Here is a 26,077-nt window from a genome sequence, read left to right as displayed (position 1 = left end):
AAAATTAAGGGAAATTAAAAAAAAAAGGAACATCGGAGAAAGAGATGGCGAATCGCACGAGTGCAACGAACAAGACACATGTGGGGAAGTACGTGTTCGGAAAGACGTTGGGAGAAGGATCATTCGCGAAGGTTAAATTTGCGAGGAATATTGAAACCGAAGAAAATGTAGCGATCAAAATCGTTGATAAGGAGAAAGTTTTGAAGCATAAGATGATCGGTCAGGTACTTTTTTTGTTTGTTTAAATTACACTAATTGACTGTTGATTTGATTTGTGAAGTTTTTCTTTATACGGAATCTTAATTTTATGTTGATTTGAATTCTCTTTTGTAATGTTTAACTGTTTGGTTGATTTCTTGTACTAATTACTGATGATCAGTTACTCGGATGATTTTTATGTTCCTAGTTCATAATAATTGCTTTAGCTTTGGATTTTATCAGTATGCTAACCTTGATTTGACTTTGATTTCATTTTTTTAACAGTTTATTATTTTTATTTAATTTATTTTTCTTATGATTCAATTAAGAATTGTGAGAATGAGACGATTTAGTGATCCGTTCAGGAATTAGAAACAAATGGGTATGTGGAAAAATATGAGTCAAATCTAATTTGTCAATAAGAAACAATCTTAATAGTTTTTCATTGACTGGTCCCTATAATTTTTTAGAATAGAAAATATAATCCAATGTTTTAAAATCTGCAAATTTTTTATGTTTCTGGGGATTGGGTAATATCTTGTAAAAGAAGGTACAGTTCAACTTATAAGTGAATGAAAGATTGTTGGTATTTTCTACAGTGTTCCAAGCTCCAGGTTTTTGAAATTATACATGTAAAGAAATTATTTTTGCATTGTTACACGCGATGCCCCTTGATTTTTCTCCGTAGTCAGTGTGATACTTGGATGGCAATATTTTCTTAACCCCCACTGAATCTCATTTCCTTTTTTTTTCCCTTGCATGTGCTAAGTTTTTTCCTTTTTCTTTGTCGTTTGCAGATTAAACGTGAAATCTCAACAATGAAACTCATTAGACACCCAAATGTCATCCGCATGTATGAGGTTTGTTGCAAGCTTTTCTCTGGGTATCTTAATCTAGTCATTTGATTTATCACTTGCGTATCTTTCTTATATCCTGCATTTGCTCGCTTTTGAATCTTGACTGTTTGTAAGAAGAGGACTCTACTTGGCTTTGCAACTAATATAAGTATGTTATGTCTATACTTCTTGTTAACTTCTAGAAATGTTCTCGGTGTAGGTGATGGCTAGCAAGACAAAGATATACATTGTCCTGGAATTCATAACTGGTGGTGAACTATTTAACAAAATTGTAAGACATCAAATGTATAGCTTTATGTTTTATTTTGGGAAAAGTAAAAGTGCAACTAGGAATAACATCTGAGCTGTTCAGAATTTGAATACCATATATTAATCTGGCATTGTATCCTGCTTATCTTATTGTGCCAGGCTAGCAGAGGGAGGCTTAAGGAAGATGAGGCTAGAAAGTATTTTCAACAGCTTATTAATGCTGTGGATTATTGCCATAGCAGAGGCGTTTACCATCGAGACCTGAAGGTGTGGGATATTTTTTGTGCTCATTTTCCAATTGCCTAAAACAGTTAAATGTGTAAGTTTATACAGGAGAGCTGTGTTTTGTAATTTACAGCCAGAGAACTTGCTGCTGGATGCTAATGGAGTTCTTAAAGTTTCGGACTTTGGTTTGAGTGCTTTACCTCAGCAAGTTGGAGTGAGTGTGCTGCTTTATCTCTCCCTGTCAAGGATAATATTTTTCTAATATTTTATACTCGTTATGAATTACTTTTATGGCTGCTTGTTCTTTATTGTATTATACTACACTTAGCTACTTTGCATGTGTGTGATTTTTTGCTTGTTTGAGAACTAGAAACTTGTGGTCGGCAAAAGAAGATGACTGACAGCAAAAGTGCTTTATAGTTGGGTTTTCCATTTCCTACCACATTGGTGGATGACTATTTATCATGCAACATTTTGTAGTACACTGATAAGATAATTCAAAACTATCTTAATCCTTTTCATATAGGATGATGGATTACTTCACACAACCTGCGGAACACCAAATTATGTTGCTCCAGAGGTATATCTGCATTTTTTTTTCATTCTTTACGCTCCATTAGCTTTTCTTTATTGTTTTCTTCTATCACTCTTTAGGTGATCAACAATAAAGGCTATAATGGAGCTAAGGCAGATCTTTGGTCATGTGGTGTAATACTCTTTGTCTTAATGGCAGGCTACTTGCCTTTTGAGGACCCCAATTTAATGGGTTTATACAAGAAGGTGGCTGTTCTCTCAATTTATTTCAAAGTTATTTTTCTTTTACTTTAAAGAAAACAATTTTGCTAAACTATCATGTCTTATTACTTATAAATCACCATTGACATAAGTAAATTGAAGAATCAAATGATGTGATATTCTTGAAATGATAAATTTCTCCCTGATAAATATTTATCCGGACCCTATATTCCTATTGTTAGCCAGTGTCCATCAATATTGTTACTTCTAAAGAATAAAATGATTTTTTTAAAAATATAAATGGAAATATTGCAAGTCTTAGTTACTGTGTGGTAGTTGGCTTGGCAACCCCATCACTTCTCCATGGATCCAGGTAGGACAGTACCTTGGAAACATCAATAATTAAACTTCATGTGCATACTAATAAGCCCAGAAAAACAGATATCTGCCCTGTTTGTATCTATGCTCAACTTGCTGTCATATTGCTGATCAACCATCTTGCACTTGATTTTACCTTCTGTGTTTGAATAATTTCTCTTTAAGGAATTTATCATGTGGATGTAGATATTTAAGGCCGACTTCAATTGTCCTCCTTGGTTCTCCACAAGTGCAAAGAAATTAATCAAGAGAATCCTAGACCCTAATCCATTGACTGTAAGTTCTTTTCTCTTTCCCTTTGCCCATTCTTTCTTTCTCCTACTTCCATTTTTTCTCGTGGTATTTCTTAGTTCATTTTGCACCAAAGTTTACTAGCCTTGATGTTCCCTTTAATTTTGTCTTTGGATGTGATTTTCACTACTTGTCACTTGTGATTGAACCAGAGGATAACTATTGCTGAGATTATTGAGAATGAGTGGTTTAAGAAAGGTTATATGCAACCTAAGTTTGAGCAAGCTGATGTTAGTCTTGATGATGTAGATGCCATTTTCAATGAATTAGGGGTAAGAGTTGTGGGTTTTCACATATCGGACATGTTTGTTGTGCTGATGCAACGAATGAGTAAGAGTCTGTTTACATGATCTATGTTGCAGGATTCTCAAAACTTTGTAGTCGAACAGCGAGAAGAAGGGTCTGTTGTACCTGCTACTATGAATGCATTTGAACTTATCTCAACATCGCAGGGCCTCAACCTCGGTAGTCTGTTCGAGAAGCAAATGGTAAGTTAGCTAGCTATTGTTACTTAGCATGTGATATATTAAGCACAAGATGGGAAATATGACCCTCGAGAATCTCACATTTTGATTCATCCGGTGTAGTGTGAAAGCCCCTTTGGTTGGCAGCCATGAAAGATATAACAGTCATTGATAATTCACCTGTATAAATTGTTTTTAACCGTTTTGAAGCATTTCATTGATAATTCACATGTTATGAACTGCATATCCTTATAATTTTAAGTGGTTTGCAATTTCCTCCGACTATAGGGACTTGTTAAACGGGAAACAAGATTCACATCAAAATGTCCTGCTAATGAGATAATCTCAAAAATCGAAGCAGCTGCGATGCCCATTGGTTTCGGTGTGAAGAAAAATAACTACAAGGTTTTAATCTCTTTGTAGCCCCATAGTTTTGACTGCTTTTTATCTTCTCAAGAAATTTGATGGATCAGTTTGCTTCTCGTTTATGATGAATTCCCTTCTTTTTCCCAATCTCAGATGAAGCTTGTGGGAGAAAAAACTGGGCGCAAGGGTCGTTTGGCTGTAACAACAGAGGTATCTCTGTTTCAATCTTAGTCTTTTGAGCATAATTTCGGTTTCACCTCATCAAAAGTTGTTTGAACATGGTTTTCGATCCGATCTATCTTTCCCTTTCCAGATTTTTGAGGTGGCTCCTTCACTTTGCGTGGTTGAACTTCGAAAGTCCGGTGGAGATACATTGGAATTTCACACGGTATAGTCCTATTTTCACTGCTGTGTTAATAAAGTAGGCACTTCCATTCAATACTTTTCCGATTACCATGATCAAGCTTATCATGTAAACCTATGCAAAGCATGTCAAATTCGTGTTCCATTATTCCTAGTACACCTGCTTGTTCGTTTTATGGGTAGAGTATACAAAGGTCCTCGACTATATACAGTTGTTTTGTTGAGGCCCGATTATTAAAAGTTACAAAATGTTCCCTTGATTATATGACGTTGTTTTGTTGAGTTCATCGACTATTAAAAGTTATAAAATGATCACCCGATTATTCATATATTTTAGACTCATGTTTTTTTCTTTAAAATATTGACGGATATATGAGATGGACGTTAATCTGCTGATTGAGATATGATAAAATTATATTTTAATGATGTCTAGTTGTTTACTGGCATCGTCGTTGCTTTCAAGCACTGACTTGACGATATAATGTAAACGAAAAGTCGATCCACAAAAAAAAAAAGCTCAAACAATTTTAGGATCAATAGTTCAACGTCCAACTCAAATGACTGTCAATTTTTTAATAGAAATAGACAAACTTAGAACATATGAATAGTCGAGGGACTATTTTAAACTTTTAATAGTCGGAGACCATTTGTGTACTTTAACCGCTTTAAATTACCTTGAATTAACATTTTGCTTTCTTAAATATACAGTTCTATAATAATCTCTCTGCTGGGTTAAAAGATATTGTTTGGACAACAGGAGATGCAGGAAAAGTGGAGGAAAAGGGAGGTTAGTATAACCTGCAATTTTATAGGGGCTATATGCCCATATTTCTTCCAACTATAATATTAGTTTTTATTTAAAAGTGTAATTTTCATATATTTGGAGGATCATATATTTCATACCGGAATCTTAATATGTGTTGGATATTGATACCGTATACAAATATTTTGTATTATAGTGGATGAGATTTAAAAGCATTGTATGCAATATACAATTTGCACCTATTGGATGCCTTAGCAATTAGAATATGTATGATTTGGGGCTGCTGTGCCTGTCTGTACCTATCAATTTTGTTTATGAACAAATAAAATGGAAAGAGAGTGGCTGAGTGAAAAATCTGTCTTTTGCTTTATTATTATTATTATTATCATTGTTATTATTATCCATTTTATGATTTATAACTTTTCTTCTTAAAAACAACTTCTTTGCTACATTTGAAAAGACTATTACTATAAAAAAAATTGTGATTTCTAATCCGATGGTCTTGAGAGGCAAAGGAAGATGAAATAGAGGATTGAAGTGGAATTTTCGTTTTTTGATCTCATTTATTACTTTTAAATAGATATTTTATTTTATTATTTTTAGATTGAAATAGAAACATGAACAAAGGTTCTAGCTAGAATCTAAAATATCTTTCTGTAGCAACATAGAGACCTCCACCGGAGACTCATGGAATACAATAATACCGCCGATGATGACGTAGAATTATCTTGTGGTGATATATTAATGTTATTATTAACTTTTAGTTTATTTAAAAGTAAGTGTTTAAATTATACTTAAAATTGATTTATGATGCCTAAATAATTTTTCATTAAAATTGGACGCCTAATGTTTTCTCCGTTACAATTTTTGGGTGCTCACCGTTTAAAAAAAGTTAAGTGAGACGTGTAATGTTCAGGTTTTTTGAAAATATTTTTAAATAATATTTTATTTTAAAAAAATCAAAAAATATAAATCACTTAATTTTTTAACGATAGGCACCTAAAAATGTAACAAATAAAACATTAGACACCAAATGTCAATTTTGGATATAGTTTAGGCACTTATTTTTGTATTAAGCCTTAATTTTTTAACGGATGGTGACTAAAATGAAACCAAACTAAAACTTTGGTATGATTTTGAAAGAAAATAGTTAAGTGATCAAAACCAAACTAAGCCTTCATTTGTGTATGATATTGTACATTATCTTGATATTAATTAAACAATTTATGAAATTTCTTTGGTAACTTGTTTGCTGCTAATTTAGTAATGACTTTCATGCAAAAGTCATGCACAGATCTTCACAATTAACTTGCAAAAGCAACTGTATTGAGCACGGCAAAAAATATTGCAAGCATTCTGAAAATATTTAAGAATCACATTACTCATACAAAATAAAACTGATAGTGCAATGTGTTTGATAGAAATGCATTCTATACTAAATTAACTTGTATTTATTGAATAAATCTTTATAGAAAATAAGATATTGTTGAAATGGCAATTTAAAAATATAAATGACAGTCATGTTAGTCTTTGTGAAGTTGAGGTGATGGTCCACATCCTTGCTTTCATTAATTGAGGAGCACTGTGACAAACCATTTATTGCATCGGGACTAAAATTCTTTCCATTGCCAGTAAGTCTCCTATTCTCCTGTCTCTTATGATAATTTAACATCTCTGCCCTCTCTAATTTATTCAAGTATTTGGTCATACTTTTGATTTAGGTGATGCACGGGGGAGAATATCTCTAATTTATTCTTACAGATGATAGGTCGTAATCTTAGTGAGACCACTGTCCAGCAAGTGTCACAGACAGGAAACTTTAACTTGACCTAAAATGAAGAAAAGATGCTTTGAGATCATCCTTTTACTGAGTGTTCTTATCTTTTTTTATGCTGAGAGGAACTTGGCGAAAGGAAAGCACATGTTCAGATGTTCTCTCACGTCGAAGTTTTTGCTCTCCTATGTCTTTTTCTATTTATATTATTGATTTGCTTTTGAATTGAGTTTTCATGGTAAATAAACTTCGGCATGAATTGTATTTGATCAGTTATTTCCAAAAATGGTGCTGGACAATTGGATCTTTTGATAGTGGATTGTTTATACAAGGTATGTTACTCTCTTGGTTCTTTCAGTTTGTACTGTTGACTACCTGCCTTCATTTTGTGTTTGGTGAATTGCCTAGGCCAACCATAACTTAAGAAATCTTTGACAGAATTTGGTCCGTGCTGATTCTTCCATAACCTGTATCTGTCTATATATTTGTGCCGCAGTGCATCGTACATCCTAGTTTAAATTTGAATATGTGGTAATAGAAGTCCAAAAATTATGTGGTTAAGAAATGGTGGGGGTAGAAACATTTTTTTCAACTTAAAGTGTGCGAGTCCTGATCAGGAAAATTAGAAACTCCTTTTCACATAGTCATAATGTCATAATCGTCTTTTGGGTGGTTCGAAATTAAACTTCGACTTTGAATAAATATTGAAACCGTCACCGATCATTTAAAAATATTATTTAGATTGATCGGACACATCTTACCTGATATGCGTCTTACCATAAATATGTCAGATTTGGGAGTCAGTTACAGTCAAAGAAGGATTAACACCCTTGAATCGTCCTTTCGGTATCGTTTTAATTGGTCGCTTATCTTAATTGCGAAAATTAAAAATTAAAATTAAAATTTAAAAACCCAATTCAAATTACTTATCTTTAAATGATTGAAAGTATCAAAAAAAAAATGAGGATAAGAAATAATAAATAAATATTAAATAAATTAAAGGGAAAATAATAAAATTAAATTAAAAAAGATAAAAATAATAATAATAATAATAATAATAAATAAAAATAAAAAATCTGAATAAAGTAGAGTGACAGTAAACTTGGCTTTCAATGTAATACCCACATGCTTAGAGTTGAAAACTATAAGGAAATAAGAGTACTAAAACTGACAAGCAAATATACAAAACAGACTAGAAAATTGATACTTACCTTCGAAGAACTGCATATAATCCATCACTTAAGATGATAATCAAAGTATTTGCTGCAGGTTGTAGCAGCTTCCATGCTGAAGACATGACGCAGAAATAAAATGTTCCATACCATCAACACCAAATATGTCTCCAAGCAAATATGCCGAGCATCCTACCCAGCATCAACTAGTAGTACTAGACAAGACCATGATAAAAGTCATACTGACACCTTCCAAAATCAGCTACAATGGAAGAAACGATCAAAGCTAGATCAAACTCTTCGATGAAGATGGGCGACTGTGGAGGGGTCTTGCACAATTCAGTTTTGGGCTGAATATTAAACAATCATAGAATAGATGACGAAGTGCAGAGAAGCTAACAGTAGACCAATTATTGGCTTCATCGTCTTAAAAGATTTAGAAGCTTTGTTGCAGATGCATATACCGCAAACAAGGTTGCAACCAAAATCTGTTTGTTACTATTAGTGAATTCAACATGCAACTCAAGCTTCTACAACATGCAGGAGCGACGACCAGAAGAAGAGGTGGTGCAGAGAAGCAATAGTGAGGAAACCATGTTCACTAAGATGCAGTAAAGGGGAGAAAGGATGCTGGTTTACTTCAAAATCACAAATCAAACAAAACATAGAAATCCTTTAAAATCATCAAATCACAAAAAGATAAATTTACCATAATAACTCAATTAACATATGAAGGTAACAGATAAATAAAAGTGGATAACAATATGAAGAAAGGGACTTCCCAGTTCCATATGCTGCTTAGAGCAAGCCATCACAGAATGGTGTCCAATGCACCCATTTTGGCGGCTGAAACACTTTGCCCAGTGGAAGCCGCGCAAAACCACAAGTTCTAACGAGACCCTGCTGATGCTGCGACCCCGATGAGGTGATATGTTGCGGCGTCGAGGAGATCCTTTCCCATGTGGACTGTAGCTCCTCCAAGCATAACGCCAGTCAAAAAGAAAGTCCAACCTTCTTCAACAAAACTATTACTAAAAAATAAAAACTAAAGCTTGAGTTTCTGGTTCATGGAAGAGGGCATGTCCCCACGAATAATTGGTGGTTCCCTGTTAATATTTTGGAGTAGGTTTTTGAAAGTGATGAAAGTGGGAGCAGATAGTTCAATTCTCTGGCGAAAAGTAACTGCTTCCACTATTCCCCTTGATTTATGGGGGCATGTGGGTTTAGTGGAGTAGGTTGGTTTTTTTAGTGGTGGGGTAGTGATTGTGAGAAAATGTCAACCGAAATAAGGGCTTGCAAAATAATTATAATATATAAATTAATAATAACAATGATATAAGATAATAATAATAATATAATATAATATTTTTTAGACCCGGATAAAAACATTGTCTACACATAATATTTACTCTAAGATGTGTTTACAAAAAGTATTTGAAAATTTTCAATGCATTGAAAATAAAATATGATATCAACATTTAATTGTCTTTGAAACATGCTTCATACTTCTACTAATTTTACATGATATAAATCTTTAACAATATTTTTCTAATCAGCTAATGTAATAGAAAGTTGCTTGTCAAATAATATAGAATATATTCTGTCAATTTCAATTTCAATTTCAAAGTTTAATTTAATTTTTTTATAAAAATATTCAAAGATAATATAACATATTATGTTCACAAAATTGAAATCTTGAAGTTAATCATCTTTAAAATTAAAAATTTATAATTACACTTGTTCAGAGACATGAAAAGAATAAAGGTTTTCAGTGACAAACTGATAGTGATTATGAGTAGTTTTATCATAGCTAAATTCTCATTATAAGTTTATAATTATGGTACAAATTCCATTATCATATAAATTTTAATACTTTTAGAATACGGAAACGGTATTAATTATTTTCTTGAAAAAAAATAATATGATAGTGATGACATATAAAGTGATAATTGTTATTTGATATTTTTTTATGACAATAAAGTTGTTTGTCACTTAAAATTTCAATCTTTGTTGTGATAAATATTAACACCAATACCATGTGAAAATTGTGGTTTTAGTCATTATACTCTAATTTGATCAATTTTAGTTCGTATATTTTTAATATCTTAAATTTCAATAACATTACAATTTGTACAGTGACTATATGACTAATAAATGATTAATAAATTTGTTTTAATCTTTTAAATATATTATATTTTATATTATTATGAATCTTATTTTTTATATTAATTAGTTTTTATATGTAATTTGTGACCTTTTATTGATATATATGTGAAATTTGTAAATATCAGTAAAATATTAGTATTTTATTTTTTTAATTTAGGATTTCCATTATAAACGTGTTAATACATTTTTAAATATTTTTATTTTATTTTATTTTATTTTATTAAATATAATTTAAGGATACTTGATATTATTTTGGGTTTAAATCTTAATATTTATATGTTTATATTCTAAACTAACCTACTTTATTTTTTAAATATTTTTCACAGGCGTCTTTCATATGATAAATCATAAAAAATTTAATTAAATAATAATAGTTTATAAATAAATAAAATTAATTTTAATAATAAAATATATTAAAACCTTATTTAATATTAGGGATGGGCATGAGACCCAAACCCGACGGGTTCCGACCCGACCCAAAAATATAATTTTACCTTATATATTTAGGAATAATTACAATAATACCCCTCTATATATTTTTTAAATTAAATCGTTATTTTTATTGAATAAAAATAATATTTTTTTTATTATTTCGGGTCGGATCGGGTTGAACGAAACCTAACCCATGCCCATCCCTATATAATATATATAATTTTAATTATAATATATATATCCATATAAATAAATATTCATAATAATGGAGTATTTTTCATGTATTTAAGCCTTTATATTTTTTAACAATTCTTATTTAAGGAGAGGAATTTTTATTTTTTTTACTTTTAAAGGTATTGAACCTAAGATGTAACTTGTTTATAGAGATGTAGTGTTTACGTAATTATTATTAAATAATGGGCAAATTACAAATTTGACAACTAAACTTTCATACAATTCCTATTTTAGTGATTGTACTTTTAAAATTTTCAATTTATTCACTTAATTTTATACATTGAATTTTTTGTCACTCCGTCGCTATATCACTAACAGTTTCTTGATGTGGCTTATTTTAATATTAAAACTTATCATAAGATTTCCATTTACTAAAATAAAAATTAATCAGACAAAAAAACCTAACCCCCAAATCCTACCACAAAACCTTAACTCCCAAATTTACACCCAAAATCATATACCAAACCTTAACCCAATCAGCAAATTCATTTGGCAGCCATCAAAATCTACAAGCAACTCCAATGGAGATCTTATAAACTTGTTCCAAGAACCAAACAATCACAATAAATCGTTTTTGTTCTTTCTCTGAAATCCAAAAATGAAAATATCAAAAAAATAAAGAGGAAGAAGAAGAAGAATAAAGAGGGAAAAGAGAAAAATAAAGAAGACGAAAATACTAAAAAAATATTTTTGGTTTTCCTTGCATGCTTCCACAACTTTCACAGTAGAGAAAATAGAAATGAGATGAAGAAGAAGAAGAATAAAGAGAGAAAAAATGAAATATAATTTTTTATTTTGACCAAAACGATGTCATTTTGGTCAAAATTTAAATGTTTTAGAAATCCAAAACTATGTCATTTTGGTATAAATTTTCACGTCATAATACTATTAATTATTTAACGACGGAGTGACAAAAAAATCAATATATAAAGTTTAGGGAGAAAATTAAAATTTTTGAAAGTATGATTAGTAAAATAGGAATTGCATGAAAATTTAGTTATCAAATTCGTAATTTATCCTTAAATAATTGAAGTTCTTTTAAACAAAAAAAATATCTCTAAAATTATGTTCTTATTTAAATATTTATAGGTAAAAATTGTCTTATTAATTAAAAAGGGCCCAGCCCAGAAGAAAACTGCAAACCGCTGCTTCTGAAGCATGGCAATAAATGCCAGACCGTACCCACCTGTCCTGACAAGTGGGGAACAAGCAAATCAGCTTCTCGTCTTCTTGCGAGGCAAAAAAGAAAAAAAGTCTCTCTCTCTCTCTCTCTTCAAAACATATCGACGTGTTAGGGGGAAAAAAAACTTCTGTTTCGGTAACTCTTCCTCTTCTCAAATCTTTTGTTTTCTTCTATAATAATCTTGTGATGAAATTTACGATTCTGCGGCTAATATTTTGATTAAAACAATGGCGATCAACTGGCGCTCTTTGCTCTTTCGATTTTGAGGTTTCTGAATTACGCCTAATACAGGCTCTTAGTTTTCCCGGTTTAGAGTTATTTTATTATTATTTACTATTATCATCATCGTGTTTAGTTATGTTAATGCTTTTCTCAGTAAAATAATATCAAGAAATTAAGTTTTTTTCCTATTTCGGTTTATTGTTATTTATGTACTCTTTTGGTGCATTTAGCTGAGTTTAGTTTATTTTACTTGAAATAATTAGTGTTTCTGTCGTAAGTACTTTTCTTGAAAGAACATAAATAAAAATAGGATTGTTTTTTAGTTATGAATACTGGCAACTATGATTTGTTAGTGATAAAAAATTAATTTACATTATCAATTTCTTTGGTTTGAATACATGACAGATTTTATGTCAGGAGCTTCTAGGAAGTTATATTAGGAATTTAGAGTCTGGAATTATAAAATTTTAGGAGGTACGAATATCATCATTATAAAAAAAGAAGATAACATTTGAATTATATGAGAATTTGAAATTTTCAGCTCCTTCGTCAATTCCTGCTAAATATGTCTTGAAAGAACACGGAGACAGAATATAACTTAAGCTTTGTCAAAGCAGACGCTTGTTTTTTTAAAACTAAATAACATAAAGAAGTTTAATCATGTGCACTTCTATTATTATTTGATAGGTTGAGCAAAATGGATGACGAACAGAGCATTGCTCCTGGAAGTAGACCTGAGTTTGGTGCGATTTTCATGTCGAACAAAGCAACCAAGAAAGAATGTTTAAGTAGAGGATTGCTTGGCCTCCCGTGTTCGCAGTTGCACTTTGTGAAACAGGTCCAATCGGGGATGATTCTCTTTCTGTTTGAATTTGAGAGGAGGGAACTGCATGGCGTGTTTCAAGCATGCTCTGATGGTGCAATTAATATAGTACCTCATGCATTCAGTTCATCAGGGATGCAATTCCCTGCACAGGTATCAATAAGTTTTGTGTTTTATGTGCTTCTTTGCGGATTTGGTGTTAATCCTTACAGAATTTCGTTCAGGTAAAATTCAAGCCTTTGTGGAACTGTCATTCGCTCAGTGAAAATGAATTTTGTAATGCTATCCGTGAAAATTATTTTTCAAGAAACAAGTTTAGGTTTGGACTATCCGAAGATCAGGTCCGTAGTTTTTATTCTATCCGAAACCAACCTGAAAAATTGATATACTACCTTTCAGAAATGTTTTGATCTTTCTCTTTGTAGGTTCGAAGGCTTCTATCATTGTTCAGTTTCAAGAGGATGAAAGATCAGGAACCTGAGAGACAGTTGACCAGAAGAGAAGTTGCAACCCCAGATGGCCAAATTACTGGTAAAAACAGAAGACTAGTTCATAAGTCTCCTATCAGTAACCGTGTACGAGGTGATTGTGATGTGAACATTATCTCTACTATGCACCGAGGGGATTCTTTCTATAATGATGATAAAGCAAGCGGTGGTGGCAGATTTGACACATTCAAGGATGTCAGATATGAAGCAGATGCCTTCTTAAATGATAGTCCTCAGGATCCGAGGGATAAATTTGGTCGAAACATAGATGATGGTGAAAATGCCACAAATGATAAGGTGGACAATGAATGGAATACTGGCATTAAGCTTCAACCAGCAGTTCCAATTGAGCATTCTTCAGGTAATTCCAGAAGCATTTCCAATGATGATAGGTTTGCAGATAGTGATAGGAATGAAAGAAAACGTTACAAGGATGATGGTTTTCTGCCAATGGTCTCAATAGCAAATCATAGTTCTTCTCAGCCTGAAGCTAATCCACAGATGTATTCTAGCAAACATGTTTTAGAAACAGATCCATTTATCAATGACCCAACTAGACCATCATCAAGGTTCCTTCCCTCAATGGAGATGGAAAACTCCAATGTTAGTTATCTATTGAATTCCGGAGATTCAATTGTTACATCTACTCTTCCTTATGATCTTGGTGCCCATGGCAGCAATTATCCGAGGTCCTTATCTTTGGGGTTCTATCACAATCATCCTTCACTGCAGGAATATCCTACTCATGATAGTTCTGTCGGTAACATCCTTGTTTCTTCCACAAATCTATCGTTTCCTTCATCGTTAGAGAATAGAACAACCATAACTGCAGATGTCAACTCTAACTCTATGGACTACATTCCATTGCCTTACTGTGACCAGTATGAAGGCTCCAGCAGGACTAGCATGCCAATTGATGACCATATGGATAATCTAGTAGCTGAATACTCTAACAAAGATCACGCTGGAGATCTATCACTTCTAAAGCCCTCTTTATCTCCCGTTCTTTCCTCTGAAATTAGAGATATTGTCAGGGTAAATGTGCGGTCATCATGTTTTGGAACCTATCCTCGTGAGGTTCCTTCTGTTGCCTTTTCTGACAGGTATACTGCATTACTACAAGATAAACTTGATTATCAAGTGCCAGAGTGTGAAAATGATGCAGAATTTGGTTATGAATGTCATCAGCATGGTCACTGTCTTTATAATGATAACAGAGCAACCAAGGATGGCAGGTTTGCTATATACAGGGATGAAGTTACTTCATTAAGTCCAGCTGCATATTGTCGTAATCCTGAATGCTTGTATGCTGATCACCAGAAGAAAAGGACTAGTGTATTTTCTCGCCTGTCTTTCCCTCACAAAGAATGTGAACGAGTAAGTAACACCTCTCCTGGAACTGCCGACAGCAATTGGCATAATTCAGTGAATGATGTCATGGACATGCTGCAGCGAAGCCATCACCAATGGGTGAAGACTATATATAAATGGGACACCAGTAAAGCTGACTCGGCTATGATCCCAAACAAGATAAATGTGAAGCCTACCTCATTCAGCAATGAGAACAGCTGCCAAAAGAATCTAGAGACTACTTTTGTGGATTTCAGATGCCGTAGTGCAGCGAGAAAGAACCTTGAAGATGGTAAGGCTAGAAACTATGGTGAAATTCAAAATAACAGTGCATCAGCTCCTCAATGCAAAAAGAGAAAATTGATTAGGCCAGACTTTGGTGTGGCTGAGTCATCTGATAGGGGCATATCAGGTGATACTTCAGAAAATTTAACGACTTTCTTAACAGACTGTTCTGTCAGTAAAACTGCCGAAAGTATCAAGGTTGCAAAATGTTGAATTGTCGAATATGATATGCCAAGCTGCTGTTGAAAACGATAGTATTGAGATGGGAACTGACTCAAACTCGGATATGGCAGAGAGCTTTGTTGCTTTGAAAAATGCTGATGAAAATGGAAAAGAATCGTCACAATATAATGTTGAAATTCATCAAGTTTATGGATCTGTGGGTTATATCTCAAATCCTGATTCATCTTGGAAAACCCTTTACTAATGTACATTCTTTGCAGGGTCCATCTTTTGGTAAGAAATGGTGTGGAAGCACCAGTTACTTCAATATGCATGAAATGTTCGGCATGAAAGTAGTGTAGGTTGAAAGCTCTGAATGGTTTTTTGGTTCAAATTCAATGAAGATAAATCATCATCATGCGCCTTTCTTTTGCCACAAATATTCTACAAAAGATGCAATATCGACTAATGACTGCAACAGCAGGGAAGGGCCTCTTGGTTTTGGTAAGTCTTCTTGGCTTTTCTTAAGAATTTGGGCCTTTGGAGAGTACTTTGTTCCGTGGTTTATTATACTGTTTGGTCCTTCATTTCCCACTAATCATATATGATAAGAATTGGATGCAAATATGGAAACAAGCGTAGGTGTCACTCTATAATTGCGATAAATGATATACCAAATGATATATATGATAAGAATTGGATGCAAATATGGAAACAAGCGTAGGTGTCACTCTACAAAATCATCAGTTAAAAATAATAGTTAACAACCTATTAAGTGATCTCAATGATATATTGGAGTATTGTTCTCTATAAATGTCTTAAGTTTAAATAGGTGTCTTCTGCCTGTGCATAATAGTATATTGTATTAATTTCAGATTAATAAAAAATTAAATAAATGGTTTAATATAAATATCTAGGAATTATATTTGTTGTAAACGAATTATTTATTATTGATAAATAATAATATACTTCTGAACAAAATAAAACATACTAAGGGAGTAATAAATAAATATAAGAACTTTTATTTGAAAATATTGAAGGTATAAATATTAAAAATTTTATTTTAAAAGTATTGGGATATGTAAGGTAGAGGTGTTTAATTTTTGAGTTAATTATTAAAAATATAATATTTAGTTTTTGAAGTAAATATTGAATTTTCCTGATTGGATTTACCAAATAAACACATATGTCAATGTTAAAAGAACAATACCATAATAATTTAAAGTTAAAGTAGCTTGATTCCAAAATAATTTGATATCACACAAATTTCAAAATCTTATCGGTTGAAAAATAGAAGATTTCTGTACTACACGAGTGTGCGATAGTTTAATCTAAGATTAGTTTAAAATGATTTTTAACCTAAAGTATTTTTTTGTTCTACTTAAAAGTTATGTAAATTTATAATATTTTCATTTGCAATTAAGAATTTATATTATAGGAGTCTAAGGTTTTCAATAACATTAAAAATGTTACGAAGAATGTAATATTTTTTATTTTAAAATGTTATTTTATCCGATCTAAAAGGTAGTTTTTGGATAACAATAATTTTATAACCACCGAGGTTGCGTGGTCTGTGTTATTTATTTATAAAGATGTATAATTGAATCAAAATGTATGTTCTATATTATACATTAGACTGGACTAAAAATGATGTATAAATCTGATATTTATCTCTTATATAAAATATTGAAAATAATTAAAATTCAATTGAAAACCTAATAATACATATAAAAGTAATATCCTTAGAGATGTTTGGTGCAGTCAAATTAGTTGGGAGACTCAATGGATAAGGATTTTACCAAGAAAACATGAGGAATAAGCTAAACAAAAGGTGTTAACCGATCCAGTTAACTATATATATATATAAGCATTAGTGTTAACTAGTAAACAATGGTTTCAAATTTCATTTCCTCGAGAAAAGTGTTGTACCGCAGAATCATCTCACGGTAATTTAACTTAAAAATCACCTAAAAATAATTAAAAATCAAAATAACACTCATTTACCATTATTTATCTATCTAACATTTTTTATTATGTGACAAAAATGAGCATTCTATAGAATACACTTTGCATAGGTGCTATCTCACTCGATAAAAACGTTTTCGGTAGAACATGTGTTTTACTTATGTGGCAATTTACCTGGGAGACACTTTCTGCAGAATACTCTTTGGGATTCCTAATCCTTTCTGCCCCCTTCCCCCTCTCGTTTCCCCCTCACCCAACTCATGTATAAACTCTCCTCCCCTTCTTACAAATTACACCCCAAAAAATTAATATATCTTTCTCTTATTTTCTTCTGCAAATTCGAACTGCGATTCGAGGTGTAAGTTTTTTTTATTTTGTTTAATAAATTTATTTAATTTTTTATTAATTAATTTTTTTGTTATCCTCTTAGTTTTAAAGTTTCGCATTGACTAATCTAGACCGACCCACGTCGCACACCTGACTTTGGTAGGTGAATCTCTCATTAGATATTTTCTGCATACATAAGAACTTGAACTCGAGACATTTCTTAAGTGATACCAAGATGTTTACCACTTGAACCATCCCCTGTTGGTTATTCTTTATTAATTAAAAACAATGTGTGCGGTTAAAAAATAGATAATATTTTACGATTGGATGCAAATCATATTTTAATTCATCAATCGAATATGATAAAAATATTTTATTAAATTTTATTTGATAAATATTTAATTATGTTTTATGTTTTATTTAATATTTCAAATTTTAATATATTATTTTTTTACCAATTAGGTTAATGATCGTATCTTAGAAGTATTTATTCATAACATTAAGATGCCCAAACCCACTCGTATTTGGGATTACTTAAGACAAGTTGGATTTTGGTACGTATCCCAAATAATTGAAAGTTGTACATTTTAACTCATCCTTATTTCTGCACTAATCGAGAGGTGGAGATAAGAGACACACATTTCATCTTTCATGTGGATAGTGGGACTTTAAAGGATGTTTCAATGCAATTAGAACTCCTGGTACATGGACGTGTTCACTGCGGTGTGGGTGTTGATAATTAGGGTGCTTTGCCCTACAATTGTCTTAGAAAGATCTCGGATGAATTCAATCGTGGTTAAATATCGTTACCGTAACTCCAAAATAATTTTAAAGACTTGGACAAACATTGTTATGAAGAATAGACACAAGCATTTGCATGTGCTTATATTTTATGGTTTATATGAGAGGTTTTGATGCCCGATAAATCTCGTAACCAAAGTGCATGTCATGTGATTGTGTCACCATCATAATTTTGAAGAAGCAGGTACGTTCAGTTTGAGATCGACAATTTTAACTTTTCTCTTTAGAGAAATGTATAGTGATAGATTATATAAAAAGTTATATTGGAGGATGTCTCCTTCTACGATCATAGGTGTGTTATTGCATGTCTTTTTTATGTTCGCTTATCAAGAACGAGTCATTTATCTTCTCTTTGTTGCTAAGATAATTTCAATAATTAATTCATTTATAAATAAGTTTATTTTTATTATATATTTTTTATATTAAATAGATGGTTATCGATAAAAAATCATCTGAGATCTTTGATGAATTTCAAGATTTAAACAAAAGTCAAGTTCAGATGTACATTTTTACTTTTTACTTTTATTGTCTTTATAATTAGAATCACATTCATAAATTTATTCATAAATTTATACGTTGATAATAAAAATATATTTTTTTAGTTCCAATGGATGCCTTATACAAATATAGAAATGAAGGCTTGCACCCACTTGATCTTAGTGTTCCATTAGACATATGACATATGATTGTAACTTTTATCTGTTATACCATTGATGAGCGGAATTCGAGTAACCGTGTGTTTCGTCAGTTTGGTTTCACACACATTATTCTAGAAACAGTTGTAAATCTAGACAATTTGCATGACTTTGACAGACAAGGCAAGCATGTGTTGATTGAGGAGTGAAGCACATCGAGTGGATAATGATGGTGACACAATACCGAGTTAACAGGGTTAGATGTTGAGCTCGCTAGGTTATATGTCAAGTCAACAGGGTTATATTTGCTTCATATGCATCGTACTGATGGGTGGTGCTCCTCCACCAACACCACAATCGTATTCAACCCAGTCACCGATGTCATTTTTTTATATTTTTCGCAATTCTCAGTAAGTAGTGGGATTGTTGATCACACACCTATGCATTCATTATTCCACGAAGGTTATACTTCGACATCAACATAACAAGTTGATGTTGATGAAGATGATGAGAATGAAGATATTTTTGAAGAGTAACATATACGAAAGAAATCTCACTCGAAATAGACAACCATCACTATGTGAAACACATTCACAAAGAAGACATCGTTAATTTATATTATTTTATTTTTAATTGTTATATTAATTTTAATATAAATTTTTATGTTATATTTGAATTAAATTTCGTGTATTTAATATTATATTTGAATTAAATTTTTATGTTATAATCGAATTATATTTTTGGTTTATGTTTTATAGATTAATTAATTAATTAATTATTTTTTAAATTTAAAAAGAGACGTTTTATGCAAAAAGTGTCTTCTAGGTGAATAGTCACATAAGCAAAAGGCGTTTTCTATAGAAAACGTTTTTGCCAAGTGGAATGCCACCTGTTAGTGGCGGAACTTGGTAATAAAGTATGGAGGGGAAATTAAAATTTTTAAAAAATTAGAAGTTTAAATTAAAAATTTTAAAATTTTTAAAGAGTTCGCTTTACATTTTTTAAAAAACAAAATGGGGTATAATTATAATTTTTAAAATTTTTAGAGGATTAATGAAAAATTTTAAAAATTATGGGAGTACTTTAATTAAGAGTATTCAAAATATTTAAAAATTAAATATTTTAAAAGTCTAAAATATAATTTTTTAAAATTTTGAGGGGCCATGACCCCACTAGTCTCCATTGCCTTCCGTCCACTGCCACCTGCGTAAAGCGTGTTCTATAGAATGCGGCTTTTACCATAAAACAGAAATGGATGTTAGATCAATAAACAATATCGAATGCATGTTATTTTCGTAAATAATTAATTCTTGAGTAAAATTATCTTACTTTGCATGTTATATATATTGGCTTTTTATAGAGTTTCTTGAAGTCTTTCATATATTTTAATCCTACATAATTCTTTAACATGATTATTGAGAGGTGATATAAGCACTAAAATGATTATTGAAGTCTTTCATATGCCCCTTACTCCTAGATGTGATATCAGCACTAAAGGTCCTCTCTCTTTAAATTACCATGTAAGGATGAAAGAAGAGCTCTCTGTCTCTCTCTAAATCTCGATTCTCAACCAGGGTTTTAAATCACGATTGCAGTAACGTTTTCAGTCATTTCGAATTTACCGTGATTATGACAGTCGCGAGCATTATTGCGGGTGTAGCGTGTAACTCGAACGGCGGCAAAACCCCTATTTCGCGGGCGCTATCACTTTTTCGGACCGTGATTTAAAACCCTGATCTCAACTATTCATCTTCTTCTTCGTCCATTTTGCTTACTCTTTGTGTTCTGCCGGCCAGCCATCTCGTTCATAAAAATCAAAGTTTAGAGAGAAGAAGAAAGAGAAACCTTATGTTTGGGGACTCTCACAAACTAATTAGCTTAACACACTAAGCCCTCAGTCATTTGCTCCTCTTTTCTAAGTATATTACCCTAAGCTAAGGACCATCTTTCTTAAAGGCAAGCAAAAAAAGTAAATAAACACAAGGTATCTGCAGTTGACTTCAACGTCAAGACTCAAGAGTAAAGCTTTTGGAACATTGGATACAATACTAGTATTTCAAACCTTAATAAATCAAAACCCTATGTTATAATGCGTGGCCTGAAATATCCATAAGTAGCTGGAAAGTTATTATTGTTGGTGAGTGAGTGATTGAAGCTGCAAGATGACCTGATGCTGAACCATTTCTTCCACTAAATTAATACTCTCATAGACGGGTGCATAATCTTAAAAATTTTAGGGAACAAGGCAGATTATCAATAAAAAATATTCAAAATATAGGATAGTTTTAAATTTTTATGGAAGGCGACTATCCCACCCACTCTCCCTTGATCCATCCCAGGATTCACCCCTATACCCTTATCCTCAACTCGATAACTTTAATCCAAAACTATGGGAGACATAGTATAATAACGTGTGTACACAAGGAAAAGAAAAGGAAAAAGAGTGATCTCTAGACTCATTACCAGATCATGCTGGCAGCTTCAACCTCTCAAACCAACAAATGAAGAATTTTCATTTGCCTTTGCTAGGAAAGATAGAAGAAGAAGAAGAAGAATATATATATATATATATATATATATATATATATATATATATATTCCCCTTTTCCATAAACCTAAAGATTTAGCGAAGGTGCAGAGACATGCATATTTTTTTAAGGTACCAAATCACTGGTGATTCCATCAACGATCTATATATATAATTTAATGCACCTCTCTCTCCCCTTTCTTTTGGTACCGTGTCACAGACGAGTGTCCAATGGAGGTTTTTTTGGTCCTTCCTTACAGCTATTGACACTGACTTCTTGCCCCTTAATATTCAGTAGCATACATATAAATTAATTATATGAAAAGGATCGGTTGAACCTTTTATATTATTATTATATCAAAATGCGCGATTATCATTGTTAATTTTTTATATAAACTCAATGATAATCAAATTTACAAAATAATATAATAATTTGATGGCCAAAATTAAAAAAATAATAATAATTGAGTACTAATAGTGTATTTTACGTTATTTTCTTTTTAAAAGTAATTAGGATTAGCAATGAGTAAATTCGATTCAACTAAAAAAAAAGCAAATTTTTTACTCATTTCGACTTGAATTATAAAATTGAACTCGAATAATTTGGAATTTTTAGTATTGAGTGGATTGATTTTTAAGTTTGAGTTTGAATCCCTCAAGATATATGTATATCACCTATGAAAAATATAAAGAATATATATATGATTATAGAAAACCATTTAAATTGAGATCAAATAGTACCATAATATTATAAATATTTACAATTAAATTTAAATATAAACTTCAGCAACTTGAATTTCATAAATTCGACTTGATTCGAAAAAATCTAAATTATACTTTAAAAAAATAAGAATCGTCAATTTGACTAACTCTAAAATTTTTTACTCGACTCGATCTAATATTCACCCTAATTAGGATAATACATGTTAAGCTATGATTCGTGCAAAGAAGAGTAGTCAGAGCATTTCTTTTATTTTAGAAGCAAGGGGCAGAAGGGTAGAAAGCTGGACATTGATGGTCCAAAACAAGCATGCATGCTTGGTTTGTCGACAAGTAAGATGTCGTTTACCCTAAGCAAAGGGAGCAGTTAATATCAATAAAGATGTCACTAAAACCGAAAGATGAATCTTTTAATTACTGTGTTTAATTTTCTTTTTCTGTAACAGAAAACTAGGCCGAGTGCCATGTGGTTAGTGAGCTTTTGGTCCCTTTCAATGAATTATATTATATCGTAATTATTAAGATATGAAGGCAATTCATTGGCCAGGTTGGAGGAATCCATTTGTCTTTAGCTTTGGGTGGTTTCTTATGGTTGACAAACAAAGACATACAGACAAAACCCTAACGGGAGGGAAGGACCACACCTTTTCAACAGTTTTGATTATAGATAGGGTCACATGGTTTTGCTTTCTAAATTAGCCACAACTGTTGGATCTAATTCATTTTATTGCGGTTGTTGTAAATAAAGCAATATACATGGGAATAAGATCCAATTACACAGCACAAAACTTTTTAATTTTATATATATTGAATTTTGTTGGATGAATGAATGTGTATAAATGAGAATATATTAACCGGAAAAAAAAAACAATGAGATAATCTCAACTATCTATTTTGAGTCATCTAACAATAATAAATGTGTATAAATCTAAAAAAAGTTCTATAAGGTATGGATCCTAACCCATATATATGATACCTCATTTATTATGGGTTTCTTTTTTAATAATTTTTGTCACACTTGGTGTGGATAATATAGCTTATTATGTTGCTTTCAAGATAGGGTTTTGCCGGATGCTTTATGTTTGTTCCACACATGAGTTTATCGGAATCTTTGTCATGATGATGAATTACTATTTGAAAGGGTTCCCTTACTATAATTATTTGCGATCATCATTCATCATAGATATATGCAATTTTCTGATAATAATAATAAAAATTTTGTTAGAGAAAACGACCTTTTTACTATAAGGTGCCTCTTCCAAATCTATAACATTTTATATCTTGAAAACTACTTATTAATTAAGTTTATACATGTTCAAGTGAATCTCCTCACTTTCATACAATCCGAACGTGCTTAAGCGATATTATCTTGTATAAAATATTAAAGTTTTTATTACTATTTTTAATTGTCTAGGGCACGATGTTTATAAGATAGTATATGTTCATAAATTTTTAATCATCGATAACGTATACCCTACATATGTAACAACTTGCAGGGATGGACCTAGGTGGGGTGGGTTGGGACAATTGTACTTTTGAAAATTTAAAATTATCATATATTTTAATTTTTTTAATGTATTTTCTATTAAAAATTGTTTTTGCCTCCTAAAGTTTTATAAGTTCAAATTTACACTTAAACATAAAATTTCGCATCCGTTCGTGATTGTTTGAACTTGAGCCATCCAAAAAGAATAATAATTTTTTTATCATTGAAGCCGCTCAAGTGGAAGATTATAAAGTTTTGAAAAAAACAAATGTAAAAGGAAACACAAATCAATTTTGAAGCTGCAAAGTTTCCAAATTTACCAAGAGGACAAAGAAATGGGCATATGTTGATTGAAACTCGGTAATGGGAAAACAAGGTTAGGTGCTAGCTGCCATTGGGAATTAAGTTAAAGGATGTGAGAAGCAGTACAACCAGGTCTTGGTGGCTTTGTCTTCCCCCTTCATCTCTTTTTTGGAAAACAATTTTTCTTCGTTGGGAAACGGATTTGTGGGGTTGTCCTATATGCCTCAGTTCTTGCCTCTCTATCTCTATTTGACATTTGCTAGCTCCTACACAATTTTTTTAGCTCTAATTCATGTAGTGTTATTAAAAGAAGAGCAGTTAGAACTCATAAAGTGGTTACAGTGACTAACGAAAATGTTATTCTGTTTAGAGTTATTGGGTTTAAATAGTTATTTTTGTAGGATATATGTTGTCAATAATTAAGAAAATTTTTAAACAAATACTATATTATAATCTTCTTATACTATTTAAAAAAAGTAAGAGTAGTTAAACACACAGATTAACATACGATGGCCCAAATCTTAAAATCACTTTGATAGAAAATCATGCAATAATGAAAGAGATTAGCACGTTTCCATGTTCTCTTCTAGGGTTTTGTGAGCAAGACACCTCAAAATTCGATTTTTTTTTTTGGGTAGAAATCCATGGCATTGGGATTAAAGTTTGATGGTTGTATTTCTTTTTCTTTTTCTAATTTATCCAGATTCCACTTTTATGTGTATCAATCTTTTAAATTATTTATTTGGTCTTTAAATTTGTAAAGTTTTATTGATAAAATGATAAATTTATTTTTTGCCCCCTTAATTTGATAATATTACTCCTTTAAAATTGTTCTCGATTTCTCAAAATATTTACAATTCAATCTTGGCTCCACCGGAAAAAATATTATGACTTTGCCTGTTGAAGTGATAAATAACTTGTATACAAATCCAATAATCTTATGTTCGATCCTTGAATAATCGATTACGTTTAGCTTGAACGACATTATTGTCGGTACAAGAGAATGAGAGATAGAGAATGTTTAAGCCTTCAGTATCTTCTAATTTATAAGTGAAGAGGGATGTGGATAGTATAGACGATATATAAAAATATATTCCTAAACAAATGTATTTTCATTTCAACACTCTTGTTGAATAGAAAGGAAAAAAAAAGGCAATGATTAAAGGAATCATTAATATTTTTTCTTAAAAAAGATTTGTTTAAACAATGGCTTAGGGTAAGGGGGTCCATCCAAAATGTGATAATGTTCCCTATGTTCATCAAAGTCCTTGTTGGAAACTTAATGATGATCTATACATATAATCTGAAAATGGGCATGGCAAACATGTTTAATTAATTCAGCTCCACATAAATAATCGAATGATTAAGATGCGTTAACCAAATTACAAAGTGATGATGATTGATTACTTGCCATTTTGGATACCTTTTGATGGGGCAATAATATAGTTTTTCATTCATTCACGCATCTAAATAGATATATGTATTCTTCCAACTCAACATTAGCTTTATGAAATTTTATCTTACAAATTATTAAATGAAACGTTTATAAACACAGGTTGACAAAAATAATTTATTTTTTTTAAATTCTCTTTATATATACAGATAATAAATTTTGTTATTAGCGTATCAAATAATAATATAAAAGTGTGAATTAAAAGAAAGTTTAAAAATATAATATTAATTAATCTCACAGAAATTTGTAAATTAAAAAATGTATCATTTTTAAAATTTCATTAGTTGAAGCAAATTTCGAATATTGACCAACAAATTCTCCAAAGAAAGAAGGTTATTAAAGGCATAAAGTGCCCATAGATACATCCTTTGCACTGTAACACATTTTATTAACCGTATATAAGACTGTCGTACAGTAGAATTCCGGTTTATTAACCGTATATAAGACTGTCGTACAGTATAATTCCTCCCGGAATGTCTTCTTTAAAGATGCGAGCAAAAATATAAGGCTTTTAACCACGTGGTCATGCTTTCAATTCCCACAGACGGCGTCGTTGAGATGTTTCTCTTTTTTCCCTCCGTCTGCATTCTCGGCCAAGGCAAACTATTGATCATCAACAACTAATTATACCACTTAGAATTCATTCTATCAATACACTATATTTTTTATGGCACTCATTC

The 26,077-nt window shown here is 31.4% G+C and overlaps 2 protein-coding genes across 3 annotated transcripts; both read left to right on the top strand.

The window, feature by feature from the left end:
* On the top strand, positions 1-4,940 carry LOC120119394 (CBL-interacting serine/threonine-protein kinase 23-like). Of its 2 annotated transcripts, XM_039139199.1 has the most exons (14): positions 5-224; positions 996-1,058; positions 1,255-1,326; positions 1,464-1,571; positions 1,663-1,743; positions 2,056-2,109; positions 2,184-2,309; positions 2,829-2,918; positions 3,086-3,205; positions 3,296-3,421; positions 3,686-3,802; positions 3,917-3,973; positions 4,077-4,151; positions 4,835-4,940. In XM_039139199.1, exons 1-14 carry the CDS (start codon positions 45-47, stop codon positions 4,916-4,918), a joined length of 1,353 nt encoding a protein of 450 aa, XP_038995130.1. In that variant the 5' UTR covers positions 5-44; the 3' UTR covers positions 4,919-4,940. The 2 variants fall into 2 exon arrangements, 1 of the variants encoding a protein (XP_038995130.1); XR_005515826.1 differs by lacking the exons at positions 3,686-3,802; positions 3,917-3,973; positions 4,077-4,151; positions 4,835-4,940 and having other exon boundaries at positions 1-224; positions 3,064-3,205.
* A 7,103-nt stretch (positions 4,941-12,043) lies between these two features.
* Positions 12,044-15,764, top strand: LOC120119882. Its single transcript, XM_039139680.1, has 4 exons — positions 12,044-12,117; positions 12,760-13,048; positions 13,120-13,236; positions 13,321-15,764. The coding sequence occupies exons 2-4, from the start codon at positions 12,770-12,772 to the stop codon at positions 15,229-15,231; spliced, it is 2,307 nt and encodes a 768-aa protein (XP_038995611.1). The 5' UTR covers positions 12,044-12,117; positions 12,760-12,769; the 3' UTR covers positions 15,232-15,764.
* Positions 15,765-26,077: the final 10,313 nt, after the last annotated feature.

Source organism: Hibiscus syriacus, unplaced genomic scaffold, assembly GCF_006381635.1.
Source record: "Hibiscus syriacus cultivar Baekdansim isolate YM2019G1 unplaced genomic scaffold, ASM638163v2 tig00110332_pilon, whole genome shotgun sequence".
Taxonomy (NCBI): domain Eukaryota; kingdom Viridiplantae; phylum Streptophyta; class Magnoliopsida; order Malvales; family Malvaceae; genus Hibiscus; species Hibiscus syriacus.
The sequence above is the reverse complement of the archived record's forward strand: the minus strand, read 5'-3'. Positions and strand labels throughout refer to the sequence as shown.